Consider the following 20,611-nt stretch of genomic DNA (forward strand, 5'->3'; position numbering starts at 1 on the left):
TGACCTGAACCCTAGGCTTAACCTTTACCAAAAGCTAGGGAAAGTATGGTGTACTGAGGTTCTGTCCTCTACTCTGATCTACGTCTTCTCTCTTCCTGGGCAGCAGTTGTAGGGCTGTCGACCTCTGATCGGAAGGTTGCGGGTTCGCCTTGCCCGCCCATGTGTCGAAGTGTCCTTGGGCAAGACACTGAACCCCACCTTGCCTCTGCTGGAAGGTTGGCGCTAGTGTTCAGCAGTGGAGCCGCCAACAGTTTGTGAAATTGTGTGGTAATGGGTGAATGGGTCTGTGACTGTAAAGCACTTTGGGCCTTTGAAGAAGGTAGAATGACTCTGTAACAGATATTTGAGTGTAGGGCTGTGACGATAACCGCATCACCGCACGTTTTTTTTTTTATTTTGTTAAGTTTTGCATATGGCGCGTGAATGGAGCTATAATAAACACATTAAACACATTCATCTTTCCTGATAATTGACTTTTTCTGCTAGTCCTGTGTTCAGACTTTCCTTCTTTCTTTCAGACTGTTTTCTCCTTCTCTCCCACCGCTCTCTCTCAAAGGCGCGCGCTCTCAGTGCCTCCGCGCTGCACGTGCCACGCGGCTCCCTTTACACACAGGAGCGCGCTTTCAGAAGCACACAAACTCATTCTACAACAGACCTTTCGTCTCGCGAGGAAATATGACAAATTTACTGCGTTCTAATTGTTAATTTACATTGTATTCATTTCCGTTTCAAGCTGCGTGCGTTCTTAAGGGCGCGCGACACGGCCGCCCGCCGGAGGATTTTGTGTGTGTAGGGAGGAGGGGGGGGGTTATTAGGGTTCACCTTCACTCCAAACATGAACGCGCACTGTTAGATTTCCATGAATATCACTACATGTTTTGTTTGGGAACTATTTTTTGCAGCGTAACGTTACGTGTCTGTATAAACAAAGGCGGAACCTCCTGCCCCGTGTTCTTCATGGCTACCGGAAAAATGACAAAGTGTCTGCAGTCTGTTTATTACTGGGCAATATTTAATATTCTGAGAAGATGTGTGTACCAAAGAGCACAGGTGACGGCTCGCGTGCAGCTAGAGAACGGTCCGCTGCAGAGGGATCAACACGCACCCCCAACACACGTGTGCGCACCTTCCTCCTACGTACATGCAGCGCTGACCCACACAGTCACAGTCAATCCACAACACCTATATGGGCTTTATATATAGTGAAGGAATTTATATTTTTTGGTAAATTCATTAGGGTTTTCAGTCTTACATTTTATTACATTAAGATAAGTCATTTGCTGAAGTGTGTGCTTTTACATCCTTAAAACCTTGAAGAAGCTTCTTTAAGTTGCATATGTGAGAGGTTTCAGGAATGCAGCTCCAACCTCCAACCCCCTTCAGGAGAAAACAGTCTTTGATCTTCTAAGACCATCTGGAAGCCTTAACTGTAGATCTGACATGGACCAGAATTAAATTGTCTCCAGGATTCAATTCAATTCATGGGAACCCCTGAAGGTGTCAACTCACATGAGAAGGACAAAGAGTTGGGACTGATTGCCTGCGGAGAAGGATCCGGGCGACTGTGCTGGACCCCCATGGGGACACAGTTGGTGGTCGGACAGATGTCCGTCTTTGAAATAACCCCCCTGGACGTTTGAAGCAGGAAGCTAGGACCAAAATGCTGTAATTCCAAATATGGACTGACGGAGGTAGGCAGGCTCCCTGCCAGCCAATCCGAGCGTCCAGAGGAGGAGTCTGGACGCCATGCTGTTTTACGGAGGAGGAGGCTGAAACCGAGATGTTAAAACAGCTGGACAGAGGAACTTTCGGTGTTCCCAACAGGCTGACACGTTAAGACGTTTGTAATTCGGCGCTGTGTAAGCTCTGAAACTTTGGGAACCCAGATGATCTGTTTTATTTTGTTTTACTCTGTTTTTAGAAATATTGTTAGGGAATAAATTTGTTAAACTTAATCCGGCCGAATCCCGTGGTTTTCTTCTTCTCGACTTTTTTGAACATGCAACAAGGAAAGTAATCTCAAAGCGAAAGATTATATTTTCCAACAATAGTTAGTTCATTAGTTAGGTAGTAGTTAGTTGTTACTGTTATTTTATGATAAAGACTACTACGTTGTAATTGTATTTATTTATGATGCGGCCGCCGGGGGATTTTTTTATTTGGGGGGGGGGGGGGGGGGCCTGCGGTTAACCGCGACACCGCGCCCCCTGGTGGTTCATCACCGCGGTGATGAAAAATCCGACACCGTCACAGCTCTATTTGAGTGCACTGTCCTTCCTCTGCAACAGCTGTGGAGATAATTTTTAGCAGAGCCTCGGGTGAAAAGGGTATTCCAATTTTGTAAAACCACTAGCATTAGCGTTAGAACATTAAATTGACAAAAAATACAACATCCTGTGAATTAGCTGGCCTACAAGCAAGTTGTCAGAATTTCTCTGGTAGTTTAAAATGTTGCTGTTGTGCAGGTCTGACCTTTGTTGTTCTTGCTGGAGAATCATTGTTCATTTCAGTCTAAGATTGAACATGCTTGCTGGCTCAGCTTCAGGTGAGAAAAAAGGTTGGTGGTATTTCCAGTTTTAGAAGTTTTACGAACCTTGTCGTATTTGTGCAAATGTTTTTCATTTTATTTTTTGTTTTGTATATTAAGTGTTTGTGTAGGGGTGAAAGTTATTTTTGTATGTGTGTTGGTTTGCTGCACTAAGGCGTTGTGGCTGTACTGGATTGGAGGAAGAGAGACTGGTGCATACTCAGGAATAGGAGGGAGGAAGATTGGTGGATGCATGTAATTGCAGGATAGGACTTTAAATACCTGGCATCTCCACTGCCCCATGGGGGAAGACGTTCTTGGCTGTAGTTTTGTCTTTCCTTCCCTGGATTCTCGGATGGCCTGGGATCTGACCCTCAGCTCCTGCGCCCCCCTGATAGGGGTCTCTGGCAACAAGAGTCGGGCTACCGCCCTTCTGAGCATGGCACTCTTCAATGCCCGATCCAAGGCCAACAAATTGTTCTTGTTAAATGAACTTAGAGACTCCAGGAACTTAGATCTTATGTCTCTGACTAAATCCTGGCGGCAGGACTCCGATCACTCATCTCTCATCGAACTCTGCCCGGCTGGTTACTCCTTCATTGGATGGCCTGGGCCATCCGGTCGTGGTTGCTGCGGTCTTTCAGGGTCGTCTCCTGTGCCGCTCGGTGAGCGTCATTCAGTTTTCATCTTTCAAGCTTCAGGTGATCAAAGTCAGGGACAAGAACCCTTTGTACTGTGCTGTTGCCTAGCATCCACCTAGACCAAACAGCTTATTTTTAAAGGAGTTCAGCGATTTATTTTTAAATCTTCCAATATGAAGCTGTCTAACCTGATGGTTAGTGATTGATTGGTGATTTTAACATTCATATTAATGACTGTGACCTCTGTGCCAGTAGTTTTAGCAGTGTCATGGACTCTTTAATTTTATGCAACATGTGTCTGGGTTCACACATGTTAAATGTAGTATACTCGACCTTGTTTTTACTTTAAGTGTAAATATTAAATATTTTTTCTGAAGACATTTTTATTTTAAATTCCTCCTCAGCTGAGGCCTTTTCTAAAGTTTTTCATCTGGTCCTCTGTCCGTGTACCGATGTTAATACTTTACTATGTATTTTTAACAGTAGTAATAGTTTTTCCATCATAGATGAAGCCTGTCCCATTAAAACTAAAGAACTCACCTACATTTTCATCTCCTTCATCATAAGGATCCCGGACTATCTTTTAGTTTCTTTTGACAGTGCTGTTAGAGATGCGAGGGCTGCTTATTTCACCAATCTCATTTCCAAAAGCAGAGGTAAGTATAAGGTGCTATTCAACACCATTAATGATATCGTTGTGCCCGGCCCACCTGCCTTGCCCATCCATTCAAATGATGATTGTGAAAAATTGATATGATTTTTTATTGAAAAAGTCAGATCTGTGAGAAGCTCTCTGTGTGAGACAGATTTGTTTCTGTTTCTAGTTCACTTCGGCCTGTGATTCTAGACACATTCTCACCCTTTTCTCTCAATGAGCTTGTCAGGTTAGTTGGCACAATGAAGTCCTTCTCTTGCTCTCTTGATGTGCTTCCAACATCTCTGCTCAAACATGTCTTCACCCCTACCTCTTGAGCAGTTATAGACCTATTTCTAATCTTCCATTGCTAAACAACTTACAACTGCTTTAGACATTTTTTATCAGTTTCAGTCAGGTTTTTGCAGAGCATATTCCACTGAAACAGCCCTTCTCACGGTCAATAATGACATCCTGCAAAGTGCAAGCTGTCGTAAGTGACTGCAGAGTGATTCAGGAAAATGCTTTGTGCTATTCTTACTGGACTTGACCGCAGCCTGTGAAACTGTTGACCAATACATCCTCTTGGACAGGCTGAAAACTTTGTTGGGGTATCCAGATCCACTATAAACTGGTTCTCCTCTTATCTGACTGTTAGATAATTTTATGTTGTATTTTCCAAGTTTAAGTTCTTTTCTGAGTCCCTCACTTCTGGTGTGCCACAAGGCTCAGTTTTGGGACCTTTATTGTTTATTTTATATCTGCTGCCTTTGCAGCATATTTTAAGTTCTCTTAATGATAATTCTTATCATTTTTAAGTTGATGAAATTCAGCTTTATGTGTCTTTTATAACCCAGGATGTTTTCTTTTAAATACAGATTTTACGCAGGTGTCTGGATTCAGTCAAGGGAGTTGATAAACAATAACTTTCTCCAACAAAATGAAGCCAAAACTGAGGTCCTTGTCTGTGCTCCTGACAGTTGACTCCCTCACATAGTCCCCTGGCTCAGTCCACTTGCTTCCTTTTTCACACCCTTTGTCAGGAACCTCGGGGTAACAACTAGACCCAGTTTTATTCCTTGACTCTCATGTCGTGTCACTTTTTTGCTCTTGTCTATATCATCTGAGAAGCAAAACTGAGTCCAATTGTGTCGCGTTCTGAGATGGAGATGCCAATCCACGCTTATGTATTTTCTCATCTTGATTATTGTAACTCCATCTTGACATGTTTAAGCAAAAAGCCTTTAAAGGTGCTCCAGGTTGTCCAGAACGCTGCTGCAAGGCTTTTAACCAATTCATCCAAGTTTTCACGCATTACCCCGTTATTAATTTTAATCCCTATCCGCTATCGAGTGCATTTTAAAATCCTGGTTTGAACACACACTGCTCTTATTAACAAAGCACCGGTCTACATAAAAGACTTTTTGCAGCCGTACACTCCCAGCAGGTCCCGGAGATCATGTGACCAGGGTCTGCTGGTTGTTAAGAGAACCCAGTTAAGAACTAAAGGTGACAGAGTTTTAGCAGCAGTGGCTCCATCCATCTGGAACTCCCTTCCTTTCAGCCTCAGATATGCTGACTCAGTGTTTTATTTAAAAAGCAGCTAAAGAACCTATCTTTTTTAAAATAGCTTTTTCGTAATTCTTTTTATTCTGTGTTTTACCGCGTTTTAGTGTGAAGCACTTTATGATTTTTATGCCATACAAACAAAGTTTTTTGTTATAATTACTATGTGCATAATATGACATGGTAAAATGTATTTGGATTTGTTCAAAACAAAAAGCTTATAGGCTACTTTAGTTTTTACATAAAGTAAAATTTTAAATTCAGACACATGTTCTTTAGTCATGTTGTCAATGGTTTTTCTTTTTTATTTAATACCATAAACTGTGTTTTTGTTTGTCAGAGATAATTTATTGTATCCAAACTAAATTTTAAGTTTTATCATTTCCTTTTCAATACTATTAGAAAAGGTTTTCAGATATTCACCATACCAGAAAAGGTTAGTGTCATCTGCAAATAAAACTGTAACAACTTAGAAATATCACAAGTATAATTTATGTATTTAAAAACGAATTTAGGTCCTATATTTGAGCCTTATGGAAGTCCACAAACATATTCATGTGATCAGACTTATTACCTCCAAACTGCACATATTGCTGTCCCTCTTGTAAATAACTGGTGAGCCAGTTTAGGGCAATTCCCCTAACCCAATTTGCATATAACCTAGAAATCAAGATATAATGATCTATGGATCAAAAGCCTTCTTTAAACTAATGAAAACTCCTATTGTATATTTCTTTTGTTAACTGCTTTGGAAATTTCTTCAACTAATGTCATTATAGCCAAACCTGTAGACCTATTAGAAATTTTTCCCAATGGGCGGAGGCTCCGTGGAAGACCCAGGACAAGTTGGAGAGACTATGTCTCTCGGATGGCTTGGGAACGCCTTGGGGTTTTTCATAGAGGACCTGAAGGAAGTGGCCAGGGCGAGGGAAGTCTGGGCATCTTTGCTTTGACTTCTGCTCCTCTTATCGGTCCCGGATAAGAGGAGGAAGATGGATAGATGTATTATGCCATTATTAATTACATGTTCTACATTCTATATATGTTTAATTGGGATTGTTATAACTACTTAATAAACATGTTTATTTGCTGAAAGTATCTGTCCTGTGTTTTATTATATACTAAATTGATTTTTGACCTTGGTCAGCTTTCTGGCAGGTTTCGTCAGGATGACTAGTCTGTCATTAGTTTGATTTCGAGTTTGTTTTCTGATTCTTTAAACTCATAAATCTAGCAAATGTTTCTACAGCGGAATCTTTTATTGGCATGGAAACATCTTTATTCTAAGACTCTTAAAAAGGAATCAAAGATGTTCAATTTCTGGAAAATATAGGAAATCTTTAAATCCAAACCTTTCAGCTTCAGTGAAGAACTACAAGTATGGAAATGAACCAACCAGCAGCTTCAATGTTCTGACCTCAAAGTCTGCAGTCTGCAGCTTGGACTCTCCAGTCCAGAACACAGAACCTCCAGGGATGAATCCTCCAGGCTGTTTCTGTACAGGTCCAGTTCTGTCAGATGGGATGGGTTGGACTTCAGAGAGGAGGCCACAATTTCACATTCAGTCTCTGAGATTCCACATCGTGGAATTCTGGAAAGAGAAACAAAGACAGAAACAGGTGATCTTATGATAAATTCAGGCTGTGATGAAGTTCCAGTTGGACATTTCTCTCTTCAACAGAGCTTCATCTTCATTATGAACCACAAAGTTAACAGTAGAATCTGGATCACAAAGACTGACTGCTGTCACTCTGACCATGACGATGATGATGATTGAATGTAGACAGTTTTTAAATTTTTGATATGATCCAGTTTCATGAGAGTTTTTGGTTTTCATTTCCAAAATGATATTTCCATGTTTTCAGCTCTGAAGCTGTAAACAACAACAGTTCATCTTTCTGTTCTGTTGCAGAACTTTGAATCCAGTTTCCTCCTCAGGTCCACGTCTCCTGTCATAAACAGAACCACAGCAGCACCAACCTTCAGGCAGAACTTTTTAGAAGGTCTTCTTGACAGAATGATGCAAAGGTGACTGTTTCTATTCTCAAAGAGCTTTCTAAATCTGTACTTGATGCTTTCTTGAAGCTGTTTATGTTGTCATGGAAACACCACATTCTGGGGGCAGGGTCTGTTACCAGCTGACTGACAAAGTGTTTCTTGTCTATGAATACTCTCGTTCATCCAGGTTGATTCCATCATAGTAGTAAGTTTAGGGGTTGTCATCTGGCTTTCTTTTTTAAAGTTAGAAGATGTTTCACCTCTTATCCAAGAGGCTTTGTCAATTTTGAATTAGCTGGTAAAAGAGCTGGTATATGCCCTCATGGGGGAGAAGTCAGACCTGAAACTGGATGGTGTTGTCCACTTAGCCTTCATGGTTTCGGGTCGTTAAGAGTCCAATGACTACCTCCCCAAACTGGTCATCTCTTTCAGTTGTTAAGACCCAGGTGGAACTGATTTGTTTGTTTGGGTTTCAGAACACTGCCGTAGATGGTTGGAAGGATAAACCTGAGACCACCATTCTTATTGGTTGAATGCTGTAAGCATTCAACCCTTTGTTTTCCTCTTCTGCTATCTTGCGCCGTTTTTCGGCACTTAACTCCTTCTACAATTTTTAACCTATTTTAACCATTCAACTTTTAAAATGTTCAGCTCTTTCAGCTGATTCCTGCTATGACTTCAGGTTTTTCAAATCCTTCAAATTTTTAAGATATTCCAGTTTTTCAGGGATTTTTTGCCCTATTAAAATACATATGGAAGTTATGGTGCAAGAGGTTCCTGGTTCGAGACCCGGTTCGGACACTTCAAATTTTTCAATCATTGAACTATTAAAATTTTCAACAATTTCAGCTTTCATGCTTAACTCCTTCTACAAAATTTGACCTATTTTGGCCATTCTACTATTACTATATTCAACTTTTTGAGCGTATTCCTGCTATAACTGTTGTTTTTTTTATCTTCAAATCTTTGAACTTTTGGAGATATTCCAGAATTTTTCAGGATTTTTGCTCCATTAAAATACATAGGGAATCTTATGGCAAAACTCCTTTTACAGGTTACCTACTTTAACCATTCTACTATTAAACAGTTGTGCTCTTTCAGCTCATTCCTTTCCACTAATACATTTGTTCATTCAAATCGTCAAATTCTTCAAACAGTTCAGCCATTTCCTCAACAATTTCAGCTTTCATGTTTAACTCCTTCTACAATTTTTGACCTATTTTAATCATTCTACTATTACAATGTTCAGCTTTTCCAGCTTATTCCTACTATTACTTTTGATCATTAAACATTTCAAGTTCAGCCATTTCTTCAGCAAATTCAGCTTTCATTCAGGAATACAGCATTCAACCCTGCATTTTCTTCTGGAAATGCAGCTCCTTCTAGTTTATTCTTTACGCCTATCTTACGCCGTTTTTTGACTTAACTACTTCTACAATTTTTAACCTATTTTAACCATTCAACTTTTAAAATGTTCAGCTCTTTCAACTTATGGGTGCTATGACTTCAGGTTTTTCAAATCCTTGTACTTTTTAAGATATTCCAGTTTTTCCGGAAATTTTTGCCCTATTAATATACATTGGGAAGTTATGGTGCATGAGGTTCCCAGTTCGAGACCCGGTTCGGACACTTTAAATTTTTCTACCATTCAACTTTTAAAATGTTCAACCCTTTCAACTTATTACAGTTATTACTTTTGGTCATTCAAATCATTGAACTTTTTAAGATATTCCAGGATTTTTGCTCCATTAAAATACATAGGAAATCCTTGTGCTTAACTTCTTTTACAGTTTTTCACCTATTTTAACCATTTTACTTTTAAAATGTTGACCTCTTTCAGCTCAGTTCAGCGATTTCTTTAACAAATTAAGCTTTCTTTCAGCAATACAGCATTCAACCCTGCATTTTCTTCTGGAAATGCAGCTCCTTCTAGTTAAGAGAAGGTTTCTCTTTTTTGACAAAGATTGCTTCTTTCACTCCTCGTTCAAACCATCCTTTCTCTCTGGCTAGAATTCGGACTTCACTGTCCTCGAACGAGTGGTTTGTGGCCTTCAGGTGGAGGTGTACTGCAGACTCAGGTCCACTTGGGTTGGCTCTGAGGAGGTTTTTTGGTTTGTCCTATATACTGCCCATTGCAGTTCTCTTTGCAGTGGATAGAGTGCACAAAATTACCCTGTTTATAGCTAGGAATTTTGTCCTTTGGATGAAGCAGTTTTTGTCTGAGAGTTTGTTGTCTGAGAGTTTTAACTGGTTTGAGATGAACTGGGATGTTATGTTGTCGGAAAATCCTTTTTAGCTTTTCAGACAAGCCTGAGATATATGGAATTGAAATACTATTCCCTTTAGGCTCTTGTTCCTGCTTGTCTTGTTCTCTTGTATGTTGGGATCCGGTGAATGCCCAGTTGGGATATCCACAGGTTTGTAGGGCTTGACAGATATGTTGCTCTTCTTTCTTCTTACCGTCAGATCTTGTGGGCACCTCCTGGGGTCTGTGTTGTACTGTCTGAATAATGCCTAGTTTGTGCTCTAAAGGGTGGTTTGAATCAAATAAAAGGTACTGATCTGTGTGAGCAGGCTTCATGTATACTTCAACCTGGAACTCTCTGTGGAATGAGGACTCAGCATTGTTGTTCTGTTGGGCTTGAAGGTGAAATACAATCAAACTCTACAGATGGCTGCTAACTTCATCTTTCTATTTTATTTTCAGGAACAACTTCTACATCTTCTCCTGTCTGATCCTGAAGATGAGCTTCTTCCAGCTATGAGAAACCTGTTTCCATGACAACATCTCCTTCAAGATCAGCTGGAGCATGGGTGTGAACATGAGTGCAGTCACTGACTAACATGCAGCTTTCTGTGCTGACAGATCCATGAACAACTTTCTGCATCCACAGCTGCTGCTGACACCTGCTCCTCTCCCTTTCTCTGCAGCTGCATGCGGAGGAAGTATCATGGTCTGCCTCTCATGGTGACCTTCAGAAACAGCCACAGCTTCAGTACCGGTACCAAATGACCTCCGGACCGGGGCCGCACAGAAAGAATAAATAACTTACATAACCTCCGTTTTATTTATTTCAGAATTTGAAAGATGCTTCATCCTGAAAATTTGCCAGATTCTCTGTAAAATCCGTCTACGTCACTCTTGACGCAGGCCAAGGTGCTCTTCTCGGTCACGTGATAGCTTACCACTCAAATAAAAACCCAGGCGCTAGCAAAATTAGTAAAAAAAACAAACCTCTTTGGAATGTTTCTTTGCCAAAGGGAAAACACCCTGCCAGGATACAGAAGATGAGCCTTCGCTTCCATAAAAAAAGAATGCTACATTTAATAGACAGTACTTCTTTGTTGCACCATGAGGATGGGAAGTGGAGAGGATGATGATTACTGTGCGATGTACAATGTTATGCGAGTCAAAAGAGAAGCTCAAGTTTGAGTTTCTGTTCCTCCTTCACTGAAGCAATGCTACAACAATTGCCTGCCATATATTAAAGACCGGTCAGTGAAAACTTTTTCTGATGTCATACCAGTCCCTGGCAATAAAAAGGTTGGGGACCATTGGTCTAAACAATAAGGACTTTCACAATAAAACCTCATAAACAACATAAACAGCATTTTCAGATTCCAGAAGCCTGGATTGATCCAATAGATTTTCTGCTTAATTTGATCTCAAACTTTAGGATTTTTCTAGAAGCAGCAGAGAAATATGAATCCATTCATTCATCTTCTTAACCGTTTTATTCCCTTTCGGGGTCACGGGGTTGCCGGAGCCTATCCCGGCCACTTGGGCGTAGGCAAGGGATGCCCTGGACTGGTCGCCAGTCTGTCGCAGGGTGGAATATCCTCAATCACACATCCATTCACTCTCACACTCACACCTAGGGACAATTTAGAGTTGCCAATTAACCTATGAAGCATGTTTTTGGATGGTGGGAGGAAGCCGGAGATCCCGGAGAAAACCCACGCCATAGGAAAATCCAATCCAATCCAGAAAAATAGAAAAAAGATGTCTAAAAGAATCATTTCAATGTAACTTGGTAAACAAATCAATACAATCTCATGAAAAGCAGATGTCAGACAGATTTCCCTGATTTTCTGTCTGCACTGCTGTATGTTGGACTCAGATCTTTAACAGAAGAATAAGAGAGTAAGAACTGACAATGTCATTTCTGAGTGAGCCTAATTCAATGCCGGATTGTTGTTTGACTGTTTTCTTCTGTTTGGCATCAGCCTGCCTAATATTTCCTGACATAAGTTTCTTCTGGTTAATATTCACATCCACATCCTTTTTAGAAAAATCTTTGGTATACTAATGAATGCACTACTGTGTTGTTCACTTTACTCAAAGCTTGCAACTGCTTCTACTTAGCTAAACACTGCTAGCATTAGTTTAGCACTTAGCATGACTCCTACCTCCACTGGTTCCCTACATCTTTTCTGCCCCATTTGCCATATGTTTAGTGAGGATCCTGCCTCCTATAGTTAGGATAGTGGTAGGTGTGTTAAGTGTAGTTAAGTGTAGTAGATCTCTCTACTGTCCCTTCCTGTTATCATGATCTCAAAGCTGTTTTTAGCAAATGTAAAGCTAATGCTTTACCGTTCCACCCACCCTATGATTGCGCTATTGAGCTCCTTCAGGGGGTCACTTTGCCTAAAGGTCATCTTTATAACTTGTCAGGTCTCGAAAAGTCCGCAATGGAAACTTATATCCATGAGGCCCTCTCTTCTGGTCACATCTGTCCTTCCTCTTCACCTGTTGGTGCAGGTTTTTTCTTTGTGGAGAAGAAGGATAAAACCCTGCGACCTTGTACTGATTACCGTGAACTAAACGCCATTACCATCAAAGATAAATACGCTCTCCCTCTCATCAGCTCGGTTTTTGATTCGGTCCATGGCGCTCAGATCTTTTCCAAACTCGATCTACGCAATGCTTACCATCTAGTTCGCATTAAAGAAGGGGATGAATGGAAGACCGCATTTAATACACCTCTGGGCCACTATGAGTACCTGGTCATGCCTTTTGGTTTAAACAACGCACCAGCCGTCTTTCAGAGGCTGGTGAACGACGTCCTTAGATATTTCATTAGTCGTTTCATTTTTGTATATCTCGATGATATTCTGATTTTCTCTAGTGATCTCGTCCAACACGAGAACCATGTACGTCAAGTCCTAGCCCGTCTGCTCGAGAACCAATTATTTGTTTAGGCTGAAAAGTGTCAATTTCACGCTTCCTCCGTCCAGTTTCTCGGGTACATCCACGAGTCAGGGAGCATTCGCCCCGACCCAGCTAAAATCGAAGCCGTTACCCAGTGGGAACCGCCTGCCTCTCACAAAAAGCTACAGCAGTTCCTTGGCTTTGCAAATTTTTATAGAAGGTTTATTAGGAACTACAGTAGCATCGCCGCTCCATTAACTCAGCTGACCTCCACCACCAAACCTTTCCGGTGGAACCCTGACACCCTCAAGTCCTTGTTTAGTTCTGCGGCCATACTCACTCAACCCGATACTACCCGGCAGTTCATTGTGGAGGTCGACGCCTCAGATACCGGGGTCGGCGCCGTTTTCTCACAAAAGGAACTTTCCTCTGGAAAACTCAAACCCTGTGCATTCTTTTCACGGAAACTGTCTCCTGCGGAAAGAAACTACGACGTGAGTAATCGTGAGCTGCTGGCCATCAAGCTCGCTCTGGAGGAGTGGCGGCATTGGCTAGACGGAGACGATCTACCGTTCATAGTCTGGACGATCATAAAAACCTGGCCAACTTACATTCTGCCTAACGCCTTAACTCACGTCAAGCTCAGTGGTGTTTATTTTTTGACAGATTCAAATTTACCATTACTTACAGACCTGGCTGTCGGTACACCAAACCTGATGCCCTCTCAAGCCAATTCAGTCCGGACGACTCCTCGGCTCCTACCACCATCCTTCCATCCACCTGTATTGTTGGAAATCTAACCTGGGATGTCGAAAACCGGGTGATCAATGCCCAAGGTGAGGAACCTAAACCCGACTCCTGTCCTGATGGTGTCCTCTTCACTCCTTCCTCACTTAGATCTGACATCCTTGACGTCCTCCCTCCTCACTTAGATCTGACGTCCTCGCCTTTCCGGACTCTTAACCTCCTACGAAAAAGATTTTTCTGGTCTAAAATGGGCAAGAATGTTCGTGAATACGTCGCCGCCTGTACAACTTGCGCTCGGCCTCCTACATCCTCTGCCCACGCCTCATAGACCCTGGTCACATATTGCAGTGGATGTTGAAACTAGGTTACCCGCGTCCAAGGGTAACTGTTATTTTCACGGTCATTGATCGTTTTTCCAAAGCCGCCCAATTTATTCCATTACCACAGTTACCATCTGCCACTGAAACTGCTGATCTTTTGGTTCACCATGTTTTCCGTTATAATAGCCTCCCAGCAGATATCGTTTCTGACAGAGGCCCTCAATTTTTTTCCCACGTCTGGAAAGCCTTTTGTTCTGCTCTGGGGGCCATGGTCAGTTTGTCCTCCGGTTACCATTCCCAGACCAATGGTCAAGCTGAGCGAGCGAATGCAGAGCTAGAGGCTGTTCTTCGTTGCCTAGCAGCCCAGAATCCATCTGATTGGGCTAACTTCTTAGTCTGGATAGAATATTCCCACAATTCCCACGTTTGCTCTGCTACTGGGGTCTCTCCCTTCGAAGCTTTGTTGGGTTATTCTCTTCTTTTTTCCCCGCTCAGGAGCTAGACCTAGCCGTTCCGTCTGTTCAGCACCATCACCAGCGCTGCCAGCGTGTCTGGAACCAGACTAGAGAGGCTCTGCTACGCACTAAGGAGGACAACTGCAGAATCGCCAACCAACACAGGGTGGCGGGCCCCTCGTACCAGGTCAGTCAAAAGGTGTGGCTCTCGTCTAAAAACATCCCTCTGCAGGCCTCATCTCCTAAACTGGCACCTAGATTCATCGGCCCCTACGTCATTGACCGCATTCTCAACCTCTCCTGTGTCCGTCTACGTCTGCCTGCCGCACTCAAGGTACACCCCACGTTCCACATCTCTCACATTAAACCTGTTCAGGACAGCCCGTTGTGCCCACCTTCCACTTCCCCTCCTCCCGCCCGTATCATTGATTGGGCTCCGGTGTTCACTGTCTCTCGGATCCTGGATGTCCGTCGCCGTGGCCGTGGTCATCAGTACCTGGTGGATTGGGAAGGGTACGGTCCTGAGGAACGTTCATGGGTTTCCCGTTCCCTCATCCTCGACCCTTCCCTCATCCGCGACTTTTTCCGTGATCATCTGGATCATTGCCCTGGTCCACCATGAGGCGGTCGTTGAAGGGGGGTACTGTCATGGTGGCCTGTCAGACTCCTCCCCCTCCAGCTCTGCTGCTCATCTCCCTCAGCTGTGACTACTCAACTCATCAAACAACCTGCTACTTAAGGAGACCCAGCTTCATCAGTCTTCGCCAGTCTGTTAACCCTGATGGTTACATTCTCACGCCACGAGAGTCACCTGAGTTCACCATCTCGAGCAGCAGCAGCCTCAGCCTTCCACCGCTGACGTTTTCTGCCACTGTGAGCCACAGCTTCTGTTCTCACCTAGACCACAGCCACGCCACGCGTCCACTGAGCGTCCACGCTCCTCAAGATCGCCATGCCACGACAAGGTTCAAGAATCCTGCCCACGAACTTTGTCTCCCTCAAACTCGTATTCGAAAGCCCACACTTCCATGAACCAGGATGAGGGGGGCCTTCTTGCTTTTTCACAAACAAACAACACTGGGCGAAGTCGCCTGTCAACGTTTGACAGATGACTCCGCCTCAGTAACGATCAACTTATTTATGTCAAATCACTACCATCTGATGACGACTCTGACAAAAATGGAAGACATCTGTCGAGAAATGTCAGATATGTGAAAAACATAGCCGTGTCTGACAATAGAAAAACCTGAGATGTCAGTTATCAATACAGACACTATGAACATTATTGAACGGATTTTCTTATTTCATGTTTTTATTTCTAATCATTTTCAAACCTTTTATTCTTTTTAAATCAATCCGAACACTGATCTGATTTATCATCACAATCACTTCTGGACTTACCTGAACTTTCTGCAGTTCCTCACAGCTGGGATCAGTCTCCGTTTACCCTCATTTGATGTGTTGTACTGCTTTAGGTCAAGCTCCTCCAGAACCTCCTCTGACATCAGCAGAGTGTAGGCCAGAGCTGAGCAGTGGATCTCTAAGAGTTCCTTCTCTGATTTGTTCTCTGACTTTAGGAACTCTTGGATCTCCTGATGAACTGAGAGGTCCTTCATCTCCATCAGACAGTGATAGATGTTGATGCTTCTGTCAGGAGAGACTCCTTTACTGTTGATCTCCTTCAGGTTGTTGATGGCTCTCTGGATGGTTTCTGGATTCTTCTCTGTCTGACCCAGCAGGCCTCCTAAGAGTCTCTGGTTGGACTCCACAGAGAGACCATGAAGGAAGCGAACCAGCAGGTCCAGGTGTCCAGTTTGACTCTGCAGGGATTTCTCCATGACTCTACTCAGAAACACTTCCATGGATGGGTTCTCCATGTCATTCTTCAGGAAGTCCTCAATGACCTTTACCTTCCGGTTGGAGTAACAGTGGAACATGTAGACTGCAGCCAGAAACTCCTGAACGCTCAGATGAACAAAGCTGTAGACCGGTTTCTGGAAGATCCCACACTCTCTTCTGAAGATCTCAGTACAAACTCCAGAGTACACTGAGGCCTCTGTGACATCCAAACCACACTGCTGCAGGTCTTCTTGGTAGAACATGATGTTTCCTTTCTCCAGATGTTCAAATGCCAGCCTCCCCAGCTTCAGAAGAACTTCCCTGTCAGTCTCTGTCAGCTCTTGTGGACTTGTCTGATGTTCCTGCTGGTACTTGTTCTTCTTCCTCTTTGTCTGGACCATCAGGAAGTGGGAGTACATGTCAGTCAGGGTGGTGGGCAGCTCTCCTCTCTGCTCTGTGGTCAGCAGGTTCTCCAGAACCACAGCAGTGATCCAGCAGAAGACTGGAACTTCACACATGATGTAGAGGGACATGGAGCCCTTGATGTGGGAGATGATTCTGCTGGACAGCTCTTCATCTGGGAACCTCCTCCTGAAGTACTCCTCCTTCTGAGCATCATTGAAGCCTCGGACTTCTGTCAGTCTGTCCACACATGAAGGAGGGATCTGATTGGCTGCTGCAGGTCTGGAAGTGATCCAGACTAGAGCTGAGGGCAGCAGACGTCCCTGGATGAGGTTAGTGAGCAGCACGTTGACTGAGGACTTGTGTGTGACATCAGACACCAGCGGACTGTTGTTGAAGTCCAGAGAAAGTCTGCTTTCATCCAGACCATCAAAGATGAACAGAAGTTTGCAGACAGACAGCTGTTCTGCTGGGATCTTCTGGAGTGTTGGATGGAACAGCTGGATCAGAGAGAGAAGACTGTGCTGCTCATCTCTGATCAAGTTCATCTCCCTGAAGGACAGAGGAACCACAGCACTGATGTCTTGGTTCTCCAAGCCCTCGGCCCAGTCTAGAGTGAACTTCTGCACTGAGAAGCTTTTTCCAGCTCCAGCAACTCCGCTGGTCAGAACCACTCTGATGGATCTGTGTTGGTCAGGGAGGACTTTGAAGATGTCTGGGTTCTTGATTGCAGTGTCATGGAGCTGGTTGGTCTTGGTGGTGGTCTCCAGCTGCATCACCTCATGTTGGGTGTGACCCTCTGGTCTCAGTCCCTCTGTGATGTAGAGCTCAGTGTAGACCCTGTTGAGGAGCGTCTCTCTTCCTGCTTCTTCAGTTCCTTCAGCCACATGTTCACTTCTGCTCCTCAGACTGATCTGATGTTCTCCAAACATCTCCTGCAGACCAACATCTGCTGAAAGAGCAGAGAAGAAAGCTCCTTCATGAGTGTTTCCAGAAGAATCCATCAGCAGATGATCAGGCTCTGACTCACCAGCTCTGGGTCTTTCTGCAGACTGGGGTCCGCTCCTCTTCTTCTGTCTGTGGACACGAAGGAGAAACGTTAGTGAACAACAATCAAAGCAGTCAGTGGGAAGTTCCAGACTAACTCTGATCATGGAGCAGATCCTCTCTGATCTTCAGACTCAGATATTGTGATCCAGACTGTGCTGAATGTGAGCAAATGTGTTTCCAGGTGAAACCAGAGCAGATCTAGTCCATCTGAAGGTCTAAATGATGCCTTAGCTGTGTTTGGAGCTCATGTCTGGACTGAGCTCAGAGAAAAGTTCAGCTGTTTGCTTCATCCTCACAGACTGAGCTGTGTGTCCTCAAGAGTTGTCCAACTCTTTTCTTTCCTCTCAGACCTAAAGCGCTCACAGCAGATGGTTGACCTTCCTGGATGGATCAGCTGATGTTCTTGATGAGAACATTGTTGTTCCTGCTGAGAGCTGAACTCTGCTTTGTTCACTAGAAACTGCTTCTTACTGTGAGTCTGAAGATCCTGGTTCTGTTCTGAAGGCTAGAGGATGACTTTTGGACCGGTCACTCTTCATGGAGCCACAGCTGGAGGCTGCAGACTGGACTCTGTGTGTGACCTGTTGACCTCTGCAAACACAAAACCATCAGAGTGTTGGAGGATCTGCTTCTTCATGAACAGCTGATGGACTTTGACATGAACACAGACTGAGCTGTTTAGTCTGGAATAACATGACATGTTTGGATCAACAGTTTCCAGTTGGAGGGAAAATATTTCAGCATTTTCTGTCAGTCAATCCAGACTTTTTTCTAGAAAAGCTGATTCCAATTCTCCATGTAGAAATGTAGAAATTCTGAGAGCAGAAAGTCAAACTAGAACAATGTGATTGTCATAGCTAGCAAGGCTAGGCAGACCCAGATGCTGAAACCCGGAAGGAAGACAGAAGGTGAGTTTGGATAATTAAGAGTTTATTTTGCTCCGCTGATGAGGACATTCCGGTGCGGCAGGGAGGTGGCGTGGCTGGAGAGGGTCTGTGGGTCCGGGGCGAGACTTCAGGATCGGCGATGGCTCATGAGGCGGCTTGGCGTTCTGGGAGGTCCATCAGAGAGGTAAGTAAATCCAGATGAACTTCTGGTTGGCGTGTCCAGCTTTGGACGTCCACTCGTGGGTATGAGATTCCTGGAAACAGGACAAAGTGTTTGTGAGGCAAAGGCGAGAGGTACATAACCAGAGACTGTGAGTAGACCAGGCTAGCACCATTAGAGGCAACGAACTGGCGATGAATCCTGGTCTTGGAGCTCCTGGAACAAGTAGGACTGGCTGGCAGATGACTTGAGTGGACGCAGCTGGGATGAATCAGAGGCCGAGGAGAGGGGGAGGAAAGCTGACAGAGGCACCATGACAGTGACGTTTGTAAAGCCATGAAAATCTGAATCCTAGGAGTCTGCAGTGATTCTTCTCATTAGACTGGAGCTGCTGTCAGTCAGAGTCAGCAGTCAACATGTTTTCTTCTCCAACATCTCTGATGTCTCTCAGAGACTCTCAGAAGACTCAACAGAAAAGATCTCATCACACACATGATGCTCCAAGTGAGTCTGATCAGAGAGATCCAGAACTGAACCAGACCTCAAGTCCTTCATCTGAAAACTGTTGATCATCTGAACTAGAATCCAGCCTCCTTTAACTCTGTCAAACACTCACTGTTCCACTCCTGAATGGATGGCTTTGAAGTCAGAAGGTGAATCCATTGACGTGTCACTCCTGTTGGACCCCCAGCTGGATCCAGATCCAGATCCAGGTCCAGGTTGGTTCCTGTGAAGAATCAAGGTTGCTGGTGTGAGTCCTGAGCTCTGACATGCTCCTTAAACTCTGACAAATACTTACTGTTCCTCTTCTAAATGGATGTCTTTGAAGTCTGGATTAGAAGCCGATGATTTTCTAGTCTTGGAGAAAACACTGCTGGGTTTAGATCCACAGTCAGTTTGAAATATCTGTTGGATCCTGATGGAAAAACATTTGTTATATCAAAAACTAATTTATTTTGTTATTGAGGTTGATCAGATTATCTTCCACGTTTGACTATTGAACTAAGACCATGAAGAGACTAATCTGCAGTGAGACACTGAGACAAATTGTTTGACACTAAATGCAGACATTTTCACTGTGAAAAAAAAACTTCCAATCAATCAATTAATTAATCCATTACATTATTGAACGACTGTTTTTTAATCTATTTAAATAATCCTCTGTTAGACCTCCAGCTGGATTTAGATCCAGATCCAGGTCCAGGTTGGTTCCTGTGAAGAATGAAGGTTGCTGGTGTGAGTCCTGAGCTCTGACATGGAGAAGATCATGGACAGTTGGAGATGTTCATCTCACCTCTGAGCTTTGCTCTGGTTGTCATGGTTACCATCTCTGCTTTTTTTAGAGGGAGGGGCTCCCTCCTGTGGTTCCTCCCACTGATTCATGCTGCTGGATTCACTGGATCCACATCAGCTCACACACACCTTCCTCCTTCACCTGCAGAGGAAACCCTCCTCATCATCAGCTGTGATCCTCCTTCACCAACAGATCAGCTGCTCCTCCACTGATTGGCTCTTCTCTTGTGTTTCCTTTCTGGTTCAGGTGAATGCAGTCAGACAGCAGTGGGAGGCAGAGGAAGCTGTCATCAGCTGCTGCACTTCTGCTCTCCCTCCACCAGGTGGAGACATGGAGCTGCAGCAGCAACACTTCCATTCAGTCACTTTGGCCGCCTTTACACTGCATGGTTCAAGTGACCCGATTCAGATTTTTTCCTCTCACGTGGCACAGATTGGATATGATCGGTGAATGTGTAAGCAGGACAAAAGCGCATGGATTCCGTTTTTCTCAGATCGGATACAGGCCTCTCTCATATGTGGAAATAAATCGGAAACGAATCGGATATTTCCGTGTGCCAAGTAAGCAGACAAATCGGATATTCCCCAGTAAATGCGAGTCGTACATCAGTGACGTCAATTCAGAACACCACCAACTGAGATCACATGACTTATTAAGGTGCTTTTTGTGCGATGATTTTGCTGTCAGCGTGTTACCTTTCAGCCTCAGGCTTCAGACCGTAGTTGGAAACCGCTGTTATATCCGGTCCGGACACAAACAGTAACTAATGAAGCGGGACACCGTTGCTGTGGAACAGGCTAGAAGCTGTTTATTTCTTTGGGGGGCGTGTATGATGGGGACCGTGTGTGTGAGCGCGCGTGCGTGCTTGCGTGTGTGTGTGTGTGTGTGTAAGGAGAGGGGGGGGGGGTGTGAGCGCGGATCGGGGGACTGTCGGAGAAC

General features: G+C 43.9%; 1 protein-coding gene across 1 annotated transcript in view; it reads right to left on the reverse strand.

Moving 5' to 3' along the window:
- LOC111946434 (NACHT, LRR and PYD domains-containing protein 12-like) overlaps positions 1-20,611 on the reverse strand; it is a 28,856-nt gene that overhangs the window by 5,152 nt on the left and 3,093 nt on the right. Inside the window, exons 2-8 of the mRNA XM_023949676.2 lie at positions 19,673-19,813; positions 19,549-19,590; positions 19,178-19,294; positions 18,995-19,105; positions 17,312-17,922; positions 15,442-17,233; positions 6,786-6,959 (exon numbers count right to left, since the gene is read on the reverse strand). Of these exons, the coding sequence (XP_023805444.2) occupies positions 6,786-6,959; positions 15,442-17,233; positions 17,312-17,435 (2,090 nt within the window). The 5' untranslated portion in view covers positions 17,436-17,922; positions 18,995-19,105; positions 19,178-19,294; positions 19,549-19,590; positions 19,673-19,813. The remainder of the gene's footprint in view (positions 1-6,785; positions 6,960-15,441; positions 17,234-17,311; positions 17,923-18,994; positions 19,106-19,177; positions 19,295-19,548; positions 19,591-19,672; positions 19,814-20,611) is intronic.

This window comes from Oryzias latipes, chromosome 2 (assembly GCF_053564925.1).
Source record: "Oryzias latipes strain Hd-rR chromosome 2, Olatipes_Hd-rR_3.1".
Lineage (NCBI taxonomy): Eukaryota > Metazoa > Chordata > Actinopteri > Beloniformes > Adrianichthyidae > Oryzias > Oryzias latipes.